We start from the raw sequence: 20,238 nt of genomic DNA, 5'->3' as shown, positions 1-20,238 counted from the left end.
TGCTATATGACCCAATCTTGTTTTAAAATGCAACTGTATGCAAAATTAAAAGTCTGAAAGAAAACACAGTGTGCCAAATATTAACAGTGGCTATCACTAGATGGTAAAATTGTCGGTGTTTTTTAACTTATTCTTTGTACTTTCCTGCATTTTCCAAATTTCCCATAGTAAGTTTATGTTACTTTTACAATGAAGCACCTTCCACCAAAAAAAAAGTTATTAAGAGACAAAAGGGGGAACTCCCTGGTGGTCCAGCAGTTAGGATCCGGTGCTTTCACTGCCGTGGCCCAGGTTCAGTCCCTGGTCGGGGAACTGAGATCCCTCAAGCCGCGCAGCACAGCCAAAATTTAAAAAAAAAAAAGAGAGACAAAAGGGGAAAAAAAGAAAGAAAAGCAATGGCTGTTTCTCTCTCTAAGAAAGAGAGTTCTGGGTAGTGAATACAAACTTTCCTGTGAACCTTAACACTGTATCACTCCTAAAAAACAACTACTGAAAATGGAAATGAGTTTTAGGTAACGACAAAGATAAACCAGGCAGTCCTGTTAAACTGTGATCATAAGAGAAAAAGCAAATATCTAGTGAAAGATGGGTGATATTTCTCTGTTACAGTTAGGTCTTCCTGGAGCTTTCCTGATTCAGTTAAAATTTCTGATCTTCTAATGTTTTCATCCTCAATTGTTTCCTAAGTGAATGCCATTGAATTATTTCAGAATAAGACTGCAATGGCTTTATCCCAACCAATAAAGACATTAAAACATGGCCTTACCTTTTTCGTTTTTGTGAAAGACACAGTGATTGTGGAGAAGATGCTCTACTTGGCTCATCAGCTAATGTAGCCAAAATAAAGTTGGCTTCCAGTAACATATCGTCAATACTTAAAGCCATGGGTCTAAAAAAGACAAAGTCAGAGCAAACATCACACTCGTCACACTCACACTCATTTTCTGATGGACATTGGGAAAACATTAAAAAATGATAATTTTGGAGTAAAAAGAAACAGTAAAAGTCTTGTCTTTTCACAAATTGAGACAGTCCTAAGAACTAAAAGTGTCCTTAGAAATCATCACATCCAATTTCATAAAACACATTCATCCTAGCCCAATCTCTCTGAAATTTTAGTTCTGAAATATCATGTAACATACCATAGTTTCATAGAGATTTAACTTGTTTAAGCCATGTATAATTTTCTAATTTGGCAATTTATTCAGTATGTCAAGTTTATAAATGTTTTTACTCTTCAGAATAATATATCTTTCTAAATCAAGTTACCAATAAAAAGAACTCTAGGTTATGACATCTTTCAAAATTTTAGTTTGATAAGTGTTGCTAGTAAAGTTAAGGAATTCCTGAGGTGTGAATTAATTTCAAAGTGAACCAAAGGGTTTTATTATTAATGTATGACAAAAGAAAAAGAAACAAACTCAGAAATTTCCCAAGGACCTACTTCCCAGGAAAATCAAAATGAATGGCTATAGGAGCATGTGTAGCTTCTGAAAATGTCAGCATTCCCTGAAAGGAAAAAAAGGGGAAAAATGTGAAATCTTTATTAAAAATTGCCATTGATAATTCTAATTGGACACAAATTTTGGTTTACCTTCAGTTCTTTGAAGCAAAATGTTATTTCAGTGTTGACTCCAATTTGATAGAAGTCAAACTCATCTGGCCCAACAAACATCTCACTGTATACAGAATTGGTCAAATCTGCTCAATGTTATAGGAAAGTAAAGAATAAAATTAGTTCCAGTGGTATTTGTTAAATTTTGATAAGAAAATAAAGCATAAGTGATAAGTTAAAAATAGCCATAAATTCTCTGACATTCCTTCATTGAGAGGTGGGGTCTATGTCTATGTCCCCTCCCCTTGAATCTGGGGTGAGTGGGCTCTTCGTCTGCTCTCACCAATAGGATATGGTGGAGTGACCTGGTGCTAGTTTCTGGTCTGGGCCCAGGCCTTAAGAGACTGGCAGCCTCCACTTCTTCAATCCCACAAGCCACACAGGGCAGCCAAAAAAAAAAAGTAAAAATCAACTTAGAATGGGAGAAAATATTTGAAATCATATATATGAAAAGGGGAGAAAAATAAAAAGACAAATAACTCAAGTGAAAAATAAGGGATGTGAACAGACATTTCTCCAAAGAAGATATACAAATAAGCAATAAGAACACAAAAAAAGATACTCAACATCATTAGTTGCTAGAGAAATGAAAATCAAAACCACAATAAGACAACACTTCACACCCACTAGGATGGCTATCGTCCAAAAGACAGACAATAACAGAGGTGTTGAATTTTTTTTCCCCCAGAGGTGTTGAATTTTGTTCTCTAATATTTTATTAAACTTTTATGTGCCTTTTTTAAAATGAAAATATGATGATACTATGCATACCATTTTATAATCTATTCAATAATGTATCCTGACTATTTTTCCATGTCAATAAGTACATTTTCCTAATTATTTATGTGTGTTGGTGTTTTGTGTTTTCCACTACAAAATTAACTTCAATAAACATCTTTGACATACACACCCAGAGAGAAAGAAATGTATATATACACACACACAAGACTTCTTTTTTTTTTTTTTGGCCACGCCACATGGCTTGCAGGATCTCAGTTTCCCGACCAGGGCTTGGACCCAGGCCACAGCAGCGAAAGCACCGGACCCTAACCATTAGGACACCAGGGAACTCCCAAGACTACTTTTAATAGCTTCATAGTATTTCACTAGACCAATCTCCTGTTGTCAGATCTAAGGTATATAGAAAGAGATGAACCAAACTATTGAGTACTTGTCTCTAGACAGTGGGATTTCAGGTGACTTTATTAGTGCTTTTTATGTGTTTTTAATTTTCTTCAATGAACATGAATTATGTAAGTGTAAGAACAAAGGAGAAATGGTATATATATTTTAAAAGGACCAAACAATACCTTACAAATACCTTCATCTCAATCAAGAAGGCTCATGTCATGACTTGTGTTTGCTGGGGGCGGCGGGGTGGGGGGGTGTCACTGGATTGGGAGATTGGGACTAGAAGATGGAAACTATTATATAGAGAATGGATAAACAACAAGGTCCTACTGTATAGCACAGGGAACTATGTTCAGTATCCTGTAATAAACCATAATGGAAAAGAATATGAAACAGAATATTTAAAAAATTAATTAAAAAAAAAGAAGACTCATGTCACTCCCAGTGTGCTGGCGTAGAGTAAGTTCAATAATAAAGTTAAACAATTGGGTCCCCAGTCAACCATAACTATAACTACTCATTAGAAAGCTTCTTACAAGGGACAGTGTCTGAATAAATGGCCATTTATTCAGAGATGGCATTATGAATATAAAACAGACCCTTTCACTAGCCAAGCATATATTTTCCAGATCATGCAACCCTGAGTGCCAAAACAGAATGCTAGATGGGACTTTGAGAGAAGCAATAAGAGCACAGTGGTAATGAGACTAAGCCCTGGAGCCTGACAGTCTATATTCAGATCATAATCCACCACTTATTAACTGTGTGACAGCGGGCAAGTCACCTAGTTTCTCTGTGCTTCATATTCTTCATATAGAAAATGTATACTAATAGTACCTACATCACAGACTTGTTACAAAGATCAAATGGATTCAGAAATGTAAACCATTTAGAACAGAACCTGGCACAAACTAGACCCTGCAAAGTCCTCTGACCCAACTTAAGCCCTGGTTATACTGGTTTTTCACTTCAAAATAATGTTTCTTCCTTTGTATTCTTTCTTTACAGCTATCACCAAAAAAAAAAAAAAAATCCAAGGTCAAAGAGTCTCAGACAAGTGGTGCCCATAATACCCTAGTAAATTTCCTTAATAGCAAAACTCCTGACTTAATCATGCTTTAGTTTCTCCATTCCATCTGTATAACTCTTAGAAGAGCTGACTTAATATTCACGTTGGGACTTCCCTGGTGGTGCAGTGGTTAAGAATCCGCCTGCCAATGCAGAGGACACGGGTTTGAGCCCTGGTCCAGGAAGGTCCCACATGCTGCGGATCAACTAAGCCCGTGCACAACAACTACTGAGCCTGTGCTCTAGAGCCCGCCAGCCACAACTACTGAGCCCACGTGCCACAACTACTGAAGCCCACGCACCTAGAGCCCGCGCTCCACAACAAGAGAAGCCACAGCAATGAGAAGCCCATGCATTGCGAGAAGAGTAGCCCCCACTCACCACAACTAGAGAAAGCCCGCGCACAGCAACAAAGACCCAACGCAGCCAAAAATAAAATAAATAAATTTATAAAAAATAATATTTCATTCATTAAGAAATATTCATATTTTCTGTCCTATATATTTGCCATCTGGAATATCTTACATTTCTAACTTAAAGTTACTTTTCCTTTTTATGTGGTCAAAGATCATCTCAACGGGATTGCTGGCCTCTTAATTTTTCTTTATGCTAAATACAAAGGATGAGAAATAGACCTTAAAATTTTAACTGAAAAAATATTTTTCTCAGTAACCATTCTAATTTTATTTTTTTAATACATTTATTTATTTATTTTTGGCTGTGTTGGGTCTTCATTGCTGCGTGCAGGCTTCCTCTAGTCGCGGAGAGCAGGGGCTACTCTTCCTCACGGTGCACAGGTTTCTCATTGCGGTGGCTTCTCTTTGTTGCGGAGCACAGGCTCTAGGCATGCGGGCTTCAGTAGTTGTGGTACTCGGCTCAGTAGTTGTGGCTCATGGGTTAGTTGCTCTGAGGCATGTGGGATCTTCCCGGACCAGGGCTCGAACCTGTGTCCCCTGCATTGGCCCAGTGTGTTCTTAACCACTGTGCAACCAGAGAAGTCCCATTCTCCTAATTATAAAACAATCTGAATTTCAAAGCCAAGTATTTTAATTACTGATTGTGACAAATTTCTCAGGTCTCTTAAAAATTTTAATGATCTTTCTACATTTTACTGCCTTTTAGACAAGAAAAAGTATTATGTCACTAATATTTACTGTATAACTGTACAGTAATCAGGAAAGCCAGGAAGTAATATTCCATCAAAGCACAGTGACAGATATAATCCTTACCCATTGATTCCTCATTAGAACTCTTAATGCAAACGTTCAGTGGAGTAACAGCAAGAGTAACTTCCTCTTGACTCGATGTAAAAAGAACAGTTGCCTCAGCAAGCACTCTATAAAATGTAAGGAACAGTAGTACATTATTTGAAGAACAAACAGAAAGAAATTATCATATTAAATGGAACTCATCTTTAACCTGGAAATAAATAGGTTAATTGTCCTGTATTTAGAAAAATCTACCCAAAAGACCTATCTTCATTCTTCTATATGAGCTGGTATATTTTTAGTATATCTTAAAATTACAACATTAGGAATCCCCTGGCCGTCCAGTGGTTAGGACCCGGCGCTTTCACTGATGGGGGCTGGGACCAATCCTTGGTCAGGGAACTAAGATTCTGAAAGCCGCTCGGCTGCAGCCAAAAAAAAAGAAAGAATTACAACATCATTTGAAGGCCAAGAGAATAGCAAAATATATTCTAAGTAAAACATGTGAAAACTGCAGAATAAACCAAACACTAGAATAAAATATCTTTAATTCTATGCTTTCACATCCCCAATACATTTTTTAACAAAAATGACCTGGGATCATACTCCTAAGGGAGATAGTAGAAAATGGAGATGTTCAAACAGAACTGGGGTGAACTATGCTGGAGACGCAGTCGAGGGGTAGAGGTTTACAAGGAGTCTGCTGCCTGTATTCTCTTTCCCTTTGTCACTTGTCCTAGATTATTAACTATTTCTTTCAAGGTTGTCCTGACATCCCAAATGTCCTTTCATCCTGGGCTCCCTTTTTTTTTTTTTTTTTTGCAGTACGCGGGCCTCTCACTGTTGTGGCCTCTCCCGTTGTGGAGCACAGGCTGCAGACACGCTGGCTCAGCGGCCATGGCTCATGGGCCAGCCGCTCTGCGGCATGTGGGATCTTCCCGCACCGGGGCACAAACCCGTGTCCCCTGCATCGGCAGACGGACTCTCAACCACTGCGCCACCAGGGAAGCCCTGGGCTCGCTTTTTAAAAACACCTTTATTGAGATATAACTCACGTTCTACACAATTCACAGATTTAAAATTGTTTGATTTGCATTTCCCTAACAACAAATGGTGTTGATCATCCTTTTCACGTGCTTGTTGGCCATTTGCATACGTTCTTTGGAAAAATGTCCATTCAAATCCTTTGCCCATTTTTTAGTTAGGTTACTTATTATCTTTTTATTATTGCATTAAAAGTTCTGGCCTATTTTTTGTTTGTTTTGTTTTGTTATTCATTGCTGCGCACAGGCTTTCTCTAGTTGCGGCGAGCCAGGGCTACTCTTCGTTGTGGTGCGCGGGCTTCTCATTGTGGTGGTTGCGAAGCACGGGCTCTAGGCACATGGGCTTCAGTAGTTGTGGCACGTGGGCTCAGTAGTTGCGGTTCACGGGCTCTAGAACGCAGGCTCAGTAGCTGTGTTACAGGGGCTTAGCTGCTCCACAGCATGTGGGATCTTCCCGGACCAGGGCTCAAACCTGTGTCCCCTGCACTGGCAGGCAGATTCTTAACCATTGTGCCACCAGGGAAGCCCTGGCCTATTTTTTAAATTGAGGTGAGGTCAGATAAAAATGAGATTCTTAGAATTTCTGTAATGTTAGTGTTAACCTGCTAATAGACATTAGATTAGCAGAGTTTCTCGATGCCAAAATGTCAGGAACACCTACCAAATTAATCTGGAAACTTTTCCAGTGTTAAGGGAGAGGTGTTGTACAAGATACTAAACAACCTGATACCAGAAATGACAATATGAATGTGCAATTCAAAAAGGAAGAAAAATACAAATTGCTAATAAATATATGAAAAGATGCTCAAACTCCCTAGTAATAAAATAAACACCAAAAAATGACTTTTTATATATTAAAAAAAAAAAAAGACTATGTCTTCCATAATAGGAGTTTCCTTCTCTCTTTCCCTCTCTCTCTCTCTCTCTCTCTCTCTCTCTCTCTCTCTCTCTGGTTACCAGGTGCCATGTTGTGAGGACAATCGGCCAGCCTACAAAGAGGCCTGCATGGTGAGGAACTGAGGCCTACCAGCAACCACATGGGTGAGCTTAGAAGCTGACTTTCTGAGGCCTCCCACAGCCAGGTCAGTGAGCTTGGGAGTGAAATTCTCCAAGTTCAGCCTTCAGATGAGACCACAGCCCTGGCTGATGGCTTGACTTCAACCTCATGAGAAACCTTGAGCCAAAAGCACCCAGCTAAGTCACACTTATTATTTTGAAGTAATAAACGTCTGGGTTTTTTTAAAGCTTTAAGTTATGGGGAAATTTGCTTCACAGAAATAGGTAACTAATACACTATCTTATGCACTACTAGCAGCATTGTTTGTGATGGCAAAAAGTCGGAAACAACCAACTTTTTCACTAATAGGGTAATGGGTAACTAAATTATGGTTCATTCATACAAGTAAAAATTATGCAATCGTTAAAAAGAATAAAATTGATTTAACTAGGGCTTCCCTGGTGGCGCAGTGGTTGAGAGTCCGCCTGCCGATGCAGGGGACACGGGTTCGTGCCCCGGTCCGGGAAGATCCCACATGCCGCGGAGCAGCTGGGCCCGTGAGCCATGGCCACTGAGCCTGCGTGTCCGGAGCCTGTGCTCCGCAACGGGAGGGGCCACAGCAGTGAGAGGCCCGCGTACCGGAAAAAAAAAAAAAAAAAAAAAAAAATTGACTTAAACTGACATAGACACTAAAAAAGGAAGTTGCCAAACAATAAGGATGGTAGGACATTTTCTTTTAAAAAACTATGTATGTGTCTAGTAGGTGATATAAATTTGAGAGAGAAGGAGAAAAAAAGAGAAAGAAAGATATCCATAGCTATAGGGAAAAAGAAAGTTATAGAAAGACTGGCTATAAATAGAAGATGATATAGAAGGATTACACCAAATTGTTAATAGATGTTAAACCCCTGCCAAGTGGGATATATGTGGCAAGTAGAAGAGAAAGACTTCCATTTTTCATCTCTGCACTCTTCTATAAATTTTAGATGTATTGCAAGGAGCATGTATTTCTTTTGTAATTTAAAAAACAATAAGGATAAAATATCTTTTGGCTTACAAAGTAATTAATGTTTAAACTACAGCTTAACTGAAAAATTGAGTACCTTTCACTGACAAATATGTCCCACTCATTCTCTAGAAAAAACAAACAAACAAACACTTAGGGATAAAATCAGTTCATGTAAAAGTGTTAAAATTTCCTCATGCTGTGTGTGTTAAGACTCAGATAGAAGGAACCATATAAATGCAAAGTATTATTAGATAATATATTTTTCTCTTAATACCACTTGATGTAGAAAGCCACTGATGGGATACTTCTAGAACATTTTGGCCACTAAATTATTATTTCTACCATTAGGCAGTTATTATTATCTACTTTTACCTTTCTCAAGGTTTCCTCTTGATCCTTTAAGGTGATTTCTACAAGTCCAGTGTTAGCTTAAAAAAATGTAACTGATTTAAAAGCTCTAGGCTATTAATTCTTTACTCTGTGACCATAATATATTCAGAAAAATAAAAATAAACAACAGAGAACTCATTACCTTGGTTGAATCACTAGTGTATTAGAACACATATTCTTTTCAAAAATAACTTGCAAAGGCTGACTTTCTTGAAAACACAAATTATGAATCCTTTTAATACCTTAAAAATAATAAAGCAACCTGTTAATAATTTTAAGTGCAAAATTAACATATTTTAAAAGTCTTTAAGTTTCAGAGCCAGATTAAAATAATAAAATTAAAGTAATATTTAATATCTGACAGGTGCACAAAGCTTACAAGAAGCACTATCCCTTAATGAATGTGTTTATCGCTCCCTAGTGGACACCATGTAACATGTCACACCCTCCAACCAATTAGGCAGTAGAGTTCCCACATTCTTTTGAAATACAGGTAATTTCTTAAATTGTGTGTAAAATAGTAATTGCCCACTACAGATTATATGTCTATGATTCTTTTTCAGTATTTTTCATCCAAACTGATATTTTTGGATGGGAACTTTAAAAGTAAAACCTGAGCATCCGGTCTGTGAATTCTTTCCCTCTGAGAGGAGGAGAGGAGTGTGGAGCAATAATGGCTATGGCCCAATGTACTGGCAACTGCAGGATATGTTGTACGTACATTACCTCTGATCCTCACAATATGCCTGTGGGATAGGTACTTGATCTCAGAAGAGGAAAGTATAGCTCTAGCTCTGTTAAATGACTTCAAGGCTATGCTGTTTTAACAAGTATAGCTAGAATTTGAATCTAAGTTTGTTTTATCTCTCTTTTTTTTTTCTGAATCTGAGTTTGAATATGGAGCCCGTGTAATAAAATCCAGGTGGGCTATAACTTTCTACAGCATAATAATGTTATAATAAGAATCAAAAGGATTCACTATAAACATTTCTAACTTATTTTTTAACTGAATTAATAACAACAGCAATATTTATTATTTTCATAAATATTTACTGAGCACTTACTGTGTACAAGGCTGATCAGTTGTTCTTTTGTTTTGTTTTTTGTTTTTTTTTTTGACCGCGCAGTGAGGCATGTGCGACCTTCGTGACCAGGGATTGAACCTGTGCCCCCTGCATTGGGAGTGCGGAGTCTTAACCACTGGACCGCCAGGGAAGTCCCTGACCACTTAGTTGTTTTTTTTTTTTTTTAATTAATTAACTATTTTTTTGGCTGTGTTGGGTCTTTGTTGCTGCATGCGGTCTTTCTCTAGTTGCAGCGAGTGGGGGCTACTCTTCATTGTGGTGCGCGGGCTTCTCGTTGCAGTGGCTTCTCTTGTTGCAGAGCATGGGCTCTAGGCGTGCAGGCTTCAGTAGTTGTGGCACACAGGCTCAGTAGTTGTGGCTCACGGGCTTAGTTGCTCCGCGGCATGTGGGATCTTCCTGGACCAGGGCTCTAATCTGTGTCCCCTGCATTGGCAGGCGGATTCTTAACCACTGCGCCATCAAGGAATTCCTGATCAGTTGGTTTTTAATGGATAACAAACCACAAAATTTAATCAGAAATTTAGTGGCTCAAAATAACAAACATTTGTTATTTCTAACAATTCAGCTGAGTGGCTCCTCTGGTTTGGGTTGGCTTAGCTGTGGCTGGATCATTTTGAATGGCCTCATATTCATATCTGGGGCCTCACAGTTGGGACAACAGGGACAGCCGGGATGGCTGGGGCCTCTCACCACATGGTCTCCTATCTTCCAGGAGTCTTCGCTGGGCTGTGCTTATTCTCATGCTGATGAAAATGTTCTTAGTTTAACAGTGGAAGCTGACAGGCCTCTTGAGGCCTAGGCTCGGAACTCACACAACATCACTTCTAGTGCATTCTATTGATATAAAAGCAACTCCAAGGCCAGCTGAGATTCAAAGTAGGGAAACACACAGGGATGAATTTGGGAGCTGTGGACTAGCAAAGAACAACTCAGACAAAAATTTCTGACCTCACAGAGCTTACATTCTAGCGAAGGGAGGCAAACAATAAGAAAATCAAAAGCAGTACTTCCTTGGTGGTCCAGTTGTTAAGACTGCGCTTCCACTGCAGGGGGCACAGGTTTGCTCCCTGGTCGGGGAACTAAGATCCTGCATGCCGTGTGGTGCAGCCAAAAAAAGAAAAAGTAAAATAATTTGTCTGTCACATAGTGATAAGTAGCACAGGAAAAAAGGAAAGCTGAAAGGGGGCTGGGGAGTGCCAGTGGTGGTGGGCAGCAATTTCAAATAAGGAGGTCAAGGAAGACCTCATGGAAAAGATGCCATTTGAGCAAGACTGAAGGAGGTCTTTGAAAGAGCAAGCCATGTGCTATCTGGAGAAGGAGCTTGCTAGGCAGAGGGAACAGGGACCCAGCCTGGGACTCCCAGATCATGTGGTATCTTACCGGCCATTGTAAGATCTTCGGCTTTTACCTTGGGTAAAATGGTGAGCTTTTTGAGAGTTTTAAGCACTGGAGTAACATAATCTGACCTATTTTAAAGGGATTACTGTGGCTGCTATTTTGGGAAGACACAAAGCTCAAAAGTTGGCATATCTTACTTATTTTAAAAAATATTTTCAAGTTACTTTTAGATGGATAGGTAATAGAAGGTAATAGATGTACATGGTATAAAATTCAAAGGATACCAAAGAATAGACAGTGAAAATAAGTCACCCTCCACCTCTGACTCCTGCCACCCCAGTACCCTACTCAGAGGTAACTACGGTTACCAGTTTCTTAGGTATTCTTCAGAAATAGCCCATGCATATACAAGCACAATCATATCTCTATAACAAATACCTGACTTGGGTGAATGTTCTATTGGCATTGCCGAGGATGTCCAAGCTGAGAAATGCCTTATTTCTTTGTCATCCCTGATGCTTTTTTTCTTGCTACTTGCTTCCTTCCCCTTTTTCCTTAACACACGCTAAACACTTGCAGTCTATACCTTTGACCACACTGCTCCCTCATCACAGAATGCCTTCCCATTTCTGACTATTAGAAATTTAGCCCAGGACCAGATGACTTCACAGGCAAATTCTATCAAACATTTAGAGAAGAGCTAACACCTATCCTTCTCAAACTCTTCCAAAATATAGCAGAGGGAGGAACACTCCCAAACTCATTCTACAAGGCCACCATCACCCTGATACCAAAACCAGACAAAGGTGTCACTAGGAAAGAAAACTACAGGCCAATATCACTGATGAACATAGATGCAAAAATCCTCAACAAAATACTAGCAAACAGAATCCAACAGCACATTAAAAGGATCATACACCATGATTGAGTGGGGTTTATCCCAGGAATGCAAGGATTCTTTAATATATGCAAATAAATCAATGTGATACACCATATTAGCAAATTGAAGGAGAAAAACCATATGGTCATCTCAATAGATGCAGAGAAATCTTTCGACAAAATTCAATACATTTATGATAAAAACCCTCCAGAAAGTACACATAGAAGGAGCTCACCTCAACATAATAAAGGCCATACATGACAAACCCACAGCCAACATTGTTCTCAATGGTGAAAAACTGAAACCATTTCCACTAAGATCAGGAACAAGACAAGGTTGCCCACTCTCACCACTATTATTCAACATAGTTTTGCAAGTTTTAGCCACAGCAATCAGAGAAGAAAAAGAAATAAGAGGAATCCAAATCAGAAAAGAAGAAGTAAAGCTGTCACTGTTTGCAGATAACATGATATTATATAGAGAGAATCCTAAAGATGCTACCAGAAAACTACTAGAGCTAATCAATGAATTTGGTAAAGCAGCAGGATACAAAATTAATGCACAGAAATCTCTTGCATTCCCATACACTAATGATGAAAACCCTGAAAGAGAAATTAAGGAAACACTCCCATTTACCATTGCAACAAAAAGAATAAAATACCTAGGAATAAACCTACCTAAGGAGACAAAAGACCTGTATGCAGAAAACTATAAGACACTGATGAAAGAAATTAAAGATGATACAAACAGATGGAGAGATATACCATGTTCTTGGATTGGAAGAATCAACATTGTGAAAATGACTATACTACCCAAAGCAATCTACAGATTCAATGCAATCCCTATCAAACTACCAATGGCATTTTTCACAGAACTAGAACAAGAAATTTCACAATTTGTATGGAAACGCAAAAGATCCCGAATAGCCAAGCAATCTTTTTTTTTTTTGCGGTACGTGGGCCTCTCACTGTTGTGGCTTCTCCCGTTGCGGAGCACAGACTCCGGATGCGCAGGCTCAGCGGCCATAGCTCACGGGCCCAGCCGCTCCGTGGCATGTGGGATCTTCCCGGACCAGGGCACAAACCCATGTCCCCTGCATCGGCAGGCAGACTCTCAACCACTGCGCCACCAGGGAAGCCCTAGCCAAGCAATCTTAAGAAAGAAAAACTGAGCTGGAGGAATCAGGCTCCTTGACTTCAGATGATACTACAAAGCTGCAGTAATCAAGACAGTATGGTACTGACACAAAAACAGAAATATAGATCAATGGAACAGGATAGAAAGCCCAGAGATAAACCCACGCACATATGGTCACCTTATTTTTGATTTGAAGGCAAAAATATACAATGAAGAAAAGACAGCCTCTTCAATAAGTGGTGCTGGGAAAACTGGACAGCTACATGTAAAAGAATGAAATTAGAACGCTCCCTAACACCATATACAAAAATAAACTCAAAATGGATTAAAGACCTAAATGTAAGGCCAGACACTATAAAACTCTTAGAGGAAAACATAGGCAGAACACTCTATGACATAAATCACAGCAAGATCCTTTTTGACCCACCTCCTAGAGAAATGGAAATAAAAACAAAAATAAACAAAGGGGACCTAATGAAACTTAAAACCTTTTGCACAGCAAAGGAAACCATAAACAAGACGAAAAGACAATCTTCAGAATGGGAGAAAATATTTGCAAATGAAGAAAACATTTGCAAATGACAAAGGATTAATCTCCAAAATTTACAAGCAGCTCATGCAGCTCAATATCAAAAAAACAAACAACCCAATCCAAAAATAGACAGAAGACCTAAATAGACATTTCTCCAAAGAAGATATACAGATAGCCAACAAACATGTGAAAGAATGCTCAACATCACTAATCATTAGAGAAATGCAAATCAAAACTACAATGAGGTATCACCTCACACCAGTCAGAATGGCCATCATCAAAAAATCTACAAACAATAAATGCTGGAGAGGGTGTGGAGAAAAGGAAACCCTCTTGCACTGTCGGTGGGAATGTAGATACACCCACTATGGAGAACAGTATGGAGGTTCCTTAAAAAACTAAAAGCAGAACAACCATACGACCCAGCAATCCCACTACTGGGCATAAACCCTGAGAAAACCGTAATTCAAAAAGAGTCATGTACCCCAGTGTTCATTGCAGCACTATTTACAATAGCCAGGACATGGAACCAACCTAAATGTCCATCGACAGATGAATGGATAAAGAAGATGTGGCACATATATACAATGGCATATTACTCAGTCATAAAAAGAAACGAAATTGAGTTATTTGTAGTGAGGTGGATGGACCTAGAGTCTGTCATACAGAGTGAAGTAAGTTAGAAAGAGAAAAACAAATACCGTATGCTAACACATATATATGGAATCTAAAAAGAAAAAAATGGTTATGAAGAACCTAGGGGCAGGGCAGGAATAAAGACACAGATGTAGAGAATGGACTTGAGGACACGGGAGGGGGAAGGGTAAGCTGGGACGAAGTGAGAGAATGGCATGGACTTATATATACTACTAATTATAAAATAGATAGCTAGTGGGAAGCAGCCGCATAGCACAGGGAGATCAACTGGGTGCTTTGTAACCACCTAGAGGGGTGGGATAGGGAGGGGGGAGGGAGACGCAAGAGGGAGGAGATATGGGGATATATGTATACGTATAGCTGATTCATTTTGTTATAAAAGCAGAAACTAACACACCATTGTAAAGCAGTTATACTCCAATAAAGACGTTTAAAAAAAAAAAGAAATTTACCCACATGTGATGCTACCACCCAGATAGCCCTTCCTCTTCACCTTTCTCTCCTATGAATCTGTTGCCCCAAGTACATCCATTGTGCTCTTTTTTGTTTGTTTTTTGTTTTTGTTTTTGTTTTTTGCGGCACGCGGGCCTCTCACTGCTGTGGCCCCTCCTGTTGCGGAGCACAGGCTCCGGACGCGCAGGCCCAGCGGCCATGGCTCACGGGCCCAGCCGCTCCGCGGCACGCGGTATCCTCCCGGACCGGGGCACGAGCCCATTGTGCTCTTTTTAAAGCAACTTGGCTTGGTGTACTTCTTCATTGTGGTTCTTCTAGTCTTCCAGCTTAATAATAATTTTCCTTGATAGAATGCAAACAGGATAAAAATTTAGAAGTCCTGTTTCTTCTGTGTCATTATTGATTTTATCTAATGCTGCACATAGTACTGGACTATAAGAGACAAGGAATTTTCACCAGAATCTCTTCCTTCATTGAGAAATCTCACTATTGAAACAAAAACAAAACAGCTGAACTAAAGAGAATGCCTAGTAATGTGGTTGACTTAAATTCTGACATAAGCTCCATATCTTCTCACAGACCAGTAACAGACAATTTGAGGTCCAGCAGCCAGTCCATGGACGGCTTGAGGAGCACTGCCTTATGCCATCAGCTGCCAGCCATGGCATATCTGATGCTATGATAGAATTCTGCTTGCCGTTTCATAGCTCAATTTGCAACTTCCCTCAGTGGCTCCAGAGAACTCTTTCAAACTTAAAGAGGTACAGCTAAGGAACAAGCATTATTTTGGAGATGTTCCATTTGTGGGGTTTGGAATTTCAGAGGTTAGTGATACTTATAAGTTGGCAAATGTTTCCCAATCCCTTTAAGTTCACTGTTATGCAAGTTTAAAGTCATTAGCATATCTGTAGAATGCCCTTTTACAAAACCTTAAAACCGTGAAGTGGAAATTCTGCCCTCTTGACACCATGTCATTAATATACATGTATGAATCAGGGTTTTATTTTCACTCAATAGCCAGTGCACCGCTCGTATGGAAGCCCCTCTCTGTCGGAGACCTGTCTTCTTGAGCAGGACAGAACTTATTAGCAGGTGCTTTAGATCAGAGCATGTTCTTCAGGGACAATTCACTGACTCATTTTTAGCCACTCTGGGGCCAGTGCCAATGACAATACAGAGAATTGATAGAATTATTATTAGGCAGGTAAATATTTCATATGAACCTTGGTTCTTGATGACATAAATCACCTTTTTTTTTTTCCTATTAGCAGATGCTAAATAACCTAAGGAATCACCGTTCTGGAAACCATTTATGGTTAGATTCAGAGAAGTTAGTCTTTTTTAGTGGCTCATGCCTTTGCAATTGTTTTCTATCAATAAGAGAGCCAAATTTACTTCACTGTCTTTAATTTCTTCCCAGTTCCAAATATGTATTTCTAGCAGTTTATTGGATATCTCTGCCCAGGTGATTTTTCTCAACTAAATTTGAACAATGTTTCTCCACCAGATAATAAAAATAAAATTGCAAACATAATTTCCTGGGTACATACAGTTTTGGAAAGTATAACTATTTACCCCAATTACTGGGTATCAGCATCTATCCCCTACTTCCCCCTTCCTTCCTGAGCCATCCTTCCCTGTTATGTAGCAGCCATGAGGTTTGGGTGGGACTGACTTCACTTCCAGTATCACTTGTGGGCCCTCATTGGTATAAATCAATTGATGTAATCTTATCCCCCTTGCAATTGAATTTGGTCCACATATGGCAATAAGCCAAGGCAATTAGAGAATGGAATTCCCCTGGCTCCCCAGGATTAGTTTAGGTTGGTCCAATCAGAGCAAAGTCAAGCACTTTTGTTCAGTGCATGTATGAAGTATGGCTCTCACTCCCCCAGATGTGAAAGAGCAAGCATGTAGCCCCAGCTGCTGCTGCTGCTAGAAGTCACCTCATTATTAAAAGTTTATAAGAGGAGGGAGACGCCAAGAGGGAGGAGATATAGGGATATATGTATATGCATAGCTGATTCACTTTGTCATACAGCAGAAACTAACACACCACTGTAAAGCAATTATACTCCAATAAAGATGTTAAAAAAAAAAGTTTATAAGAGAAGCTGGCCTTACTATAAATCACATAGAGGAATGCAGACCTGAGAGAATTTTAAAAAGAAGCAGCAGCAGCTGCTGCAGCCTGGATCAAAACACGCCTATGACCTAATTTTGAGCTTTTAGTTTACATGAGCCAAAATTCCTCCTTATTGTTTAAGTCAGTTTGAGTTGGATTTTCTGGGTGGTTTTTTTTTTCCCTGTCATTTGTAACTTAAAGCAGGGGTCCCCATCCCCCCCACCCCCACCTCCTAGGCCGCACAGCAGGAGGTGAGTGGCAGCTGAGCCCCATTGCTACCCATCGCTGGCTTTACTGCCTGAACCATCCCAATCCCCCCATCCCCGTCTGTGGAAAAATTGTCTTCCACGAAACCGGTCCCTGGTGCCAAAAATGTTGGGGACCACTGACATAGCATCCTAACTCATACAACTTCCCTACAAAAGCTATTAAAAATCAACCAGTCACAAATATGTATTGGACATTAATCAAGCCACTTGAGACATACTTAAGAAGCTGAAAAGTTGGTTGTTTAAAATCTAGCTGGGGAATTCCCTGGTGGTCCAGTGGTTAGGACTCCATGCTTTCACTGCCGAGGACCCAGGTTCAATCCCTGGTCAGGGAACTAAGATCCTGAAAGCTGCGCGGTGCAGCCAAAAAAAATTTTTTTTAATAAAAAATAAAATCTAGCTGGAAATAAGGGATGAGTATAATTGTAATAACATCAGTCACTGACTATTCAGTACTGCCTCTGTGTCAGGCACCACACTAAGTGCTTTACACATGTGATCTCACTCCATCCTCACAACAACCCCAGAATCTGAGGGTAGGTAAGATTATCCCCATTCTAGAGAAAAGAAAATGAAGGTTCAGAGAGATTAAGTACTGTCACAAAGCTAATAAGAATTATAGAAGAATCCACATCCAAATCTGTGAGATGTCAGAGCTTGCGGTGCTTTTTGTGTGTGTGTGTGTGCTTTTTTTTTTTAATTTTTACTGATATATAGTTGATTTACAATGTGTTAGTTTCAGGTGTACAGCAAAGTGATTCAGTTATACATATATATATATATATATATAAAATTCTTTTTTAGATTCTTTTCTATTATAGCTTATTACAAGATATTGAGTATAGTTCCCTGTGCTATACAGTAGGTCCTTGTTGGTTATCTATTTTATATATAGTAGTGTGTATATTTTAATCCCAAACTCCTAATTTATCCCTCCCCCCACCCTTGCTGGGTTTTTAATCATGCTCTTTACATGATTCTGCTATAACATGAACTGAAGCTCAAAGAAGGAAAAAATAATGTTAAAAATTGATATTTTGCAGGGGAAAAATTAAGGAATATAATATAAATAAGATCTGAAATAAAAATATTAAGATAAATGTAAGATAAAATTAAGAAATATAAGATAAATCGTAACACTAATATAACCTTCCAGAAGACCATTCCACTATAAAAAGATTTGGACCAATACCACAAGTACAAGATTTTTTAAAACATACACTCCTAACTGGTAACTTCAAATAAAATAGCAGCCATCATTATAAATATTACTAGCGCTAACTCTTAGAAAATATGCCAGGTATTTCTTTAAACACTTTAGAACTATAACTTCCTATAACTCATTGAATCTTCACAAAAACCCTAGAAGGCTGGTGCTACCATTGTCCCCATTTTACATATAGGGAAACTGAGGCACAAAGATGTAAAATAATTCGCCCAATGTCTCAGCAAGGAAGAGGCAGAGCAGGATTCCACCCCAGACCTTGTTGACCTCCAGAGTCCATGCACTTTATCACCATGCTATACATATTTAACCATGTAAAATCCTATATGACTACAACATTTGAATATCTACCATGCAAGCCTGGGAGGCAGGAAATCTCTTGGTGTAGCAGCGAGAATGAATGAAGGTTTTGGCTCCTACTATTGTGGGGCTGGACTCAAATCCAGGCTCTGTGACTTACTAGTTCTGTGACCTTGGGCCAGTTACCATGCTTCTTTCAGCCCCAGATAAAATACTATTTACCTCCTGGAGCACTTTTAATACAGGTAGGCATTATTCTTTTCTGTTCATTCCAAGGAACACTGTTACAAAGGCAGTCTTACAGAATATCATCAAGCAGCTAGTTAATTTTAGAATAATCAATTGTTAGAATTCAGATGGACATTTAAAAAATTGGTCTGTGTGCAGGCAAAACTTGTGCCACTGACAAGCCAAAAAAGGAAATAATTAATACCAATCAACTCACAGTACTTCTACAGAGACAAGTGAGATAATATTTATAACCGCCCTACCACAAAACTATACAAATTCTAAGCAATAGTGCAATGGGAAGTCTTGATATGCAGTTTGAATATTCTAAACATGAAAAATATTAACAAAACACACACATACTTTAAACTGGATTTAATTATACCTACCATGTCTGCAGAAGAATTGAATAACTACTTTGCACTTATCAGATCTAGTAAATATTTTGCATTTCTCTACATTTCTTTCGAGGGAATTCAGACATCTAAAGATAGGCAGAATTGACTGTAATACAAACACATTATAGAAGAGCACATACTTAATATGGTTGCTTCATTAGTTTAAAAACAACCTAACAAAAGAAGAGTAAGTATATTCGTAAATGAACAGACTGTTCTGCATGCCATTTAAATCAAGTATTAAGTACAGAATAGGTGTTATGCCCTATATAATGAATATTTCTACAATACAAGAGAAAACCATGCCCACTTACTCTTACCTTCATTCCCAATTTGCAATTTAAATTAGATATTGTGTCACCATCATTCATTTTCACCGAGGTTGACCATTGATAATGTTGAAAAAACACAGGCGAGAAGAGGACACATCCATATGCTGACCGACAAGAATTCACAGATCTTAAAGCAAGCTAGAAAAATAAAATAATAGCTATACAGGAAAAAAATCAACTTTAATGATTAATTTAAAAAATTTTAAATTTTTAAATTTTAATTTAATTTTAATTTAATTTAATTTTAATTTAAAAAATTCTATTATGTTTAACATCGCATTGAAGTGTGTCTGAGTAAGGCTATGGGATGTGAACTGCATGATATGGACTACATTATACACATAAGTTATAGTACTGATGTAATATGGACTGCATTATACAGTGTGCATTTAATTTTCATATGTACACACATCTAAACGGAATATATTATATATAGGTATTAAGTCTAAAATCCTGCATGCTGAAATTGTATTTTTCTTTGTTTGTTTTTGGTAACAAGAACATATTTATAATTGTAAAAATGTAAATGCCCACAGGGGCCTTAACTTTAAAGCACAAAGTGGCAGAAGGCAATATAAAAGGGAGTAAAAAGATTGCAGCAAAATTTTCCCTCGCCTAAGGGGAGAGACTGTTAGTCAGCCAACTACTTCCACTTGGGAATGCAGGCCCCAAACTATCAAATCTTCTGAGTTTTCAACAGAATCAGGAAATTCAGATTTTTATGTGGACTCTCCCAATTACTGTTAGAAAATTATTTCATTTTTTAAAAAGAACATAGTGCAGGCCCCACAAAACATTTCTGCAAGCCATATCTAGCC

The 20,238-nt window shown here is 38.6% G+C and overlaps 1 protein-coding gene across 1 annotated transcript in view; it reads right to left on the bottom strand.

Annotated features, from left to right (window-relative positions):
* The window catches only part of RAD9B (RAD9 checkpoint clamp component B), a 29,219-nt gene extending 9,675 nt beyond the window's left edge, over positions 1-19,544 (bottom strand). The window contains 7 exon segments of the mRNA XM_089894490.1: positions 767-889; positions 1,445-1,509; positions 1,595-1,701; positions 5,044-5,150; positions 8,604-8,703; positions 19,080-19,194; positions 19,409-19,544. Coding sequence (XP_089750616.1) covers positions 767-889; positions 1,445-1,509; positions 1,595-1,701; positions 5,044-5,150; positions 8,604-8,703; positions 19,080-19,194; positions 19,409-19,459 — 668 coding nt within the window. The 5' untranslated portion in view covers positions 19,460-19,544.
* Positions 19,545-20,238: the final 694 nt, after the last annotated feature.

Source organism: Delphinapterus leucas, chromosome 14 (assembly GCF_059928025.1).
Source record: "Delphinapterus leucas isolate spDelLeu-1000000601 "Yukka" chromosome 14, BTC_Dleu_Yukka2, whole genome shotgun sequence".
Lineage (NCBI taxonomy): Eukaryota > Metazoa > Chordata > Mammalia > Artiodactyla > Monodontidae > Delphinapterus > Delphinapterus leucas.
This window is presented reverse-complemented; position numbering and strand designations above follow the sequence as displayed.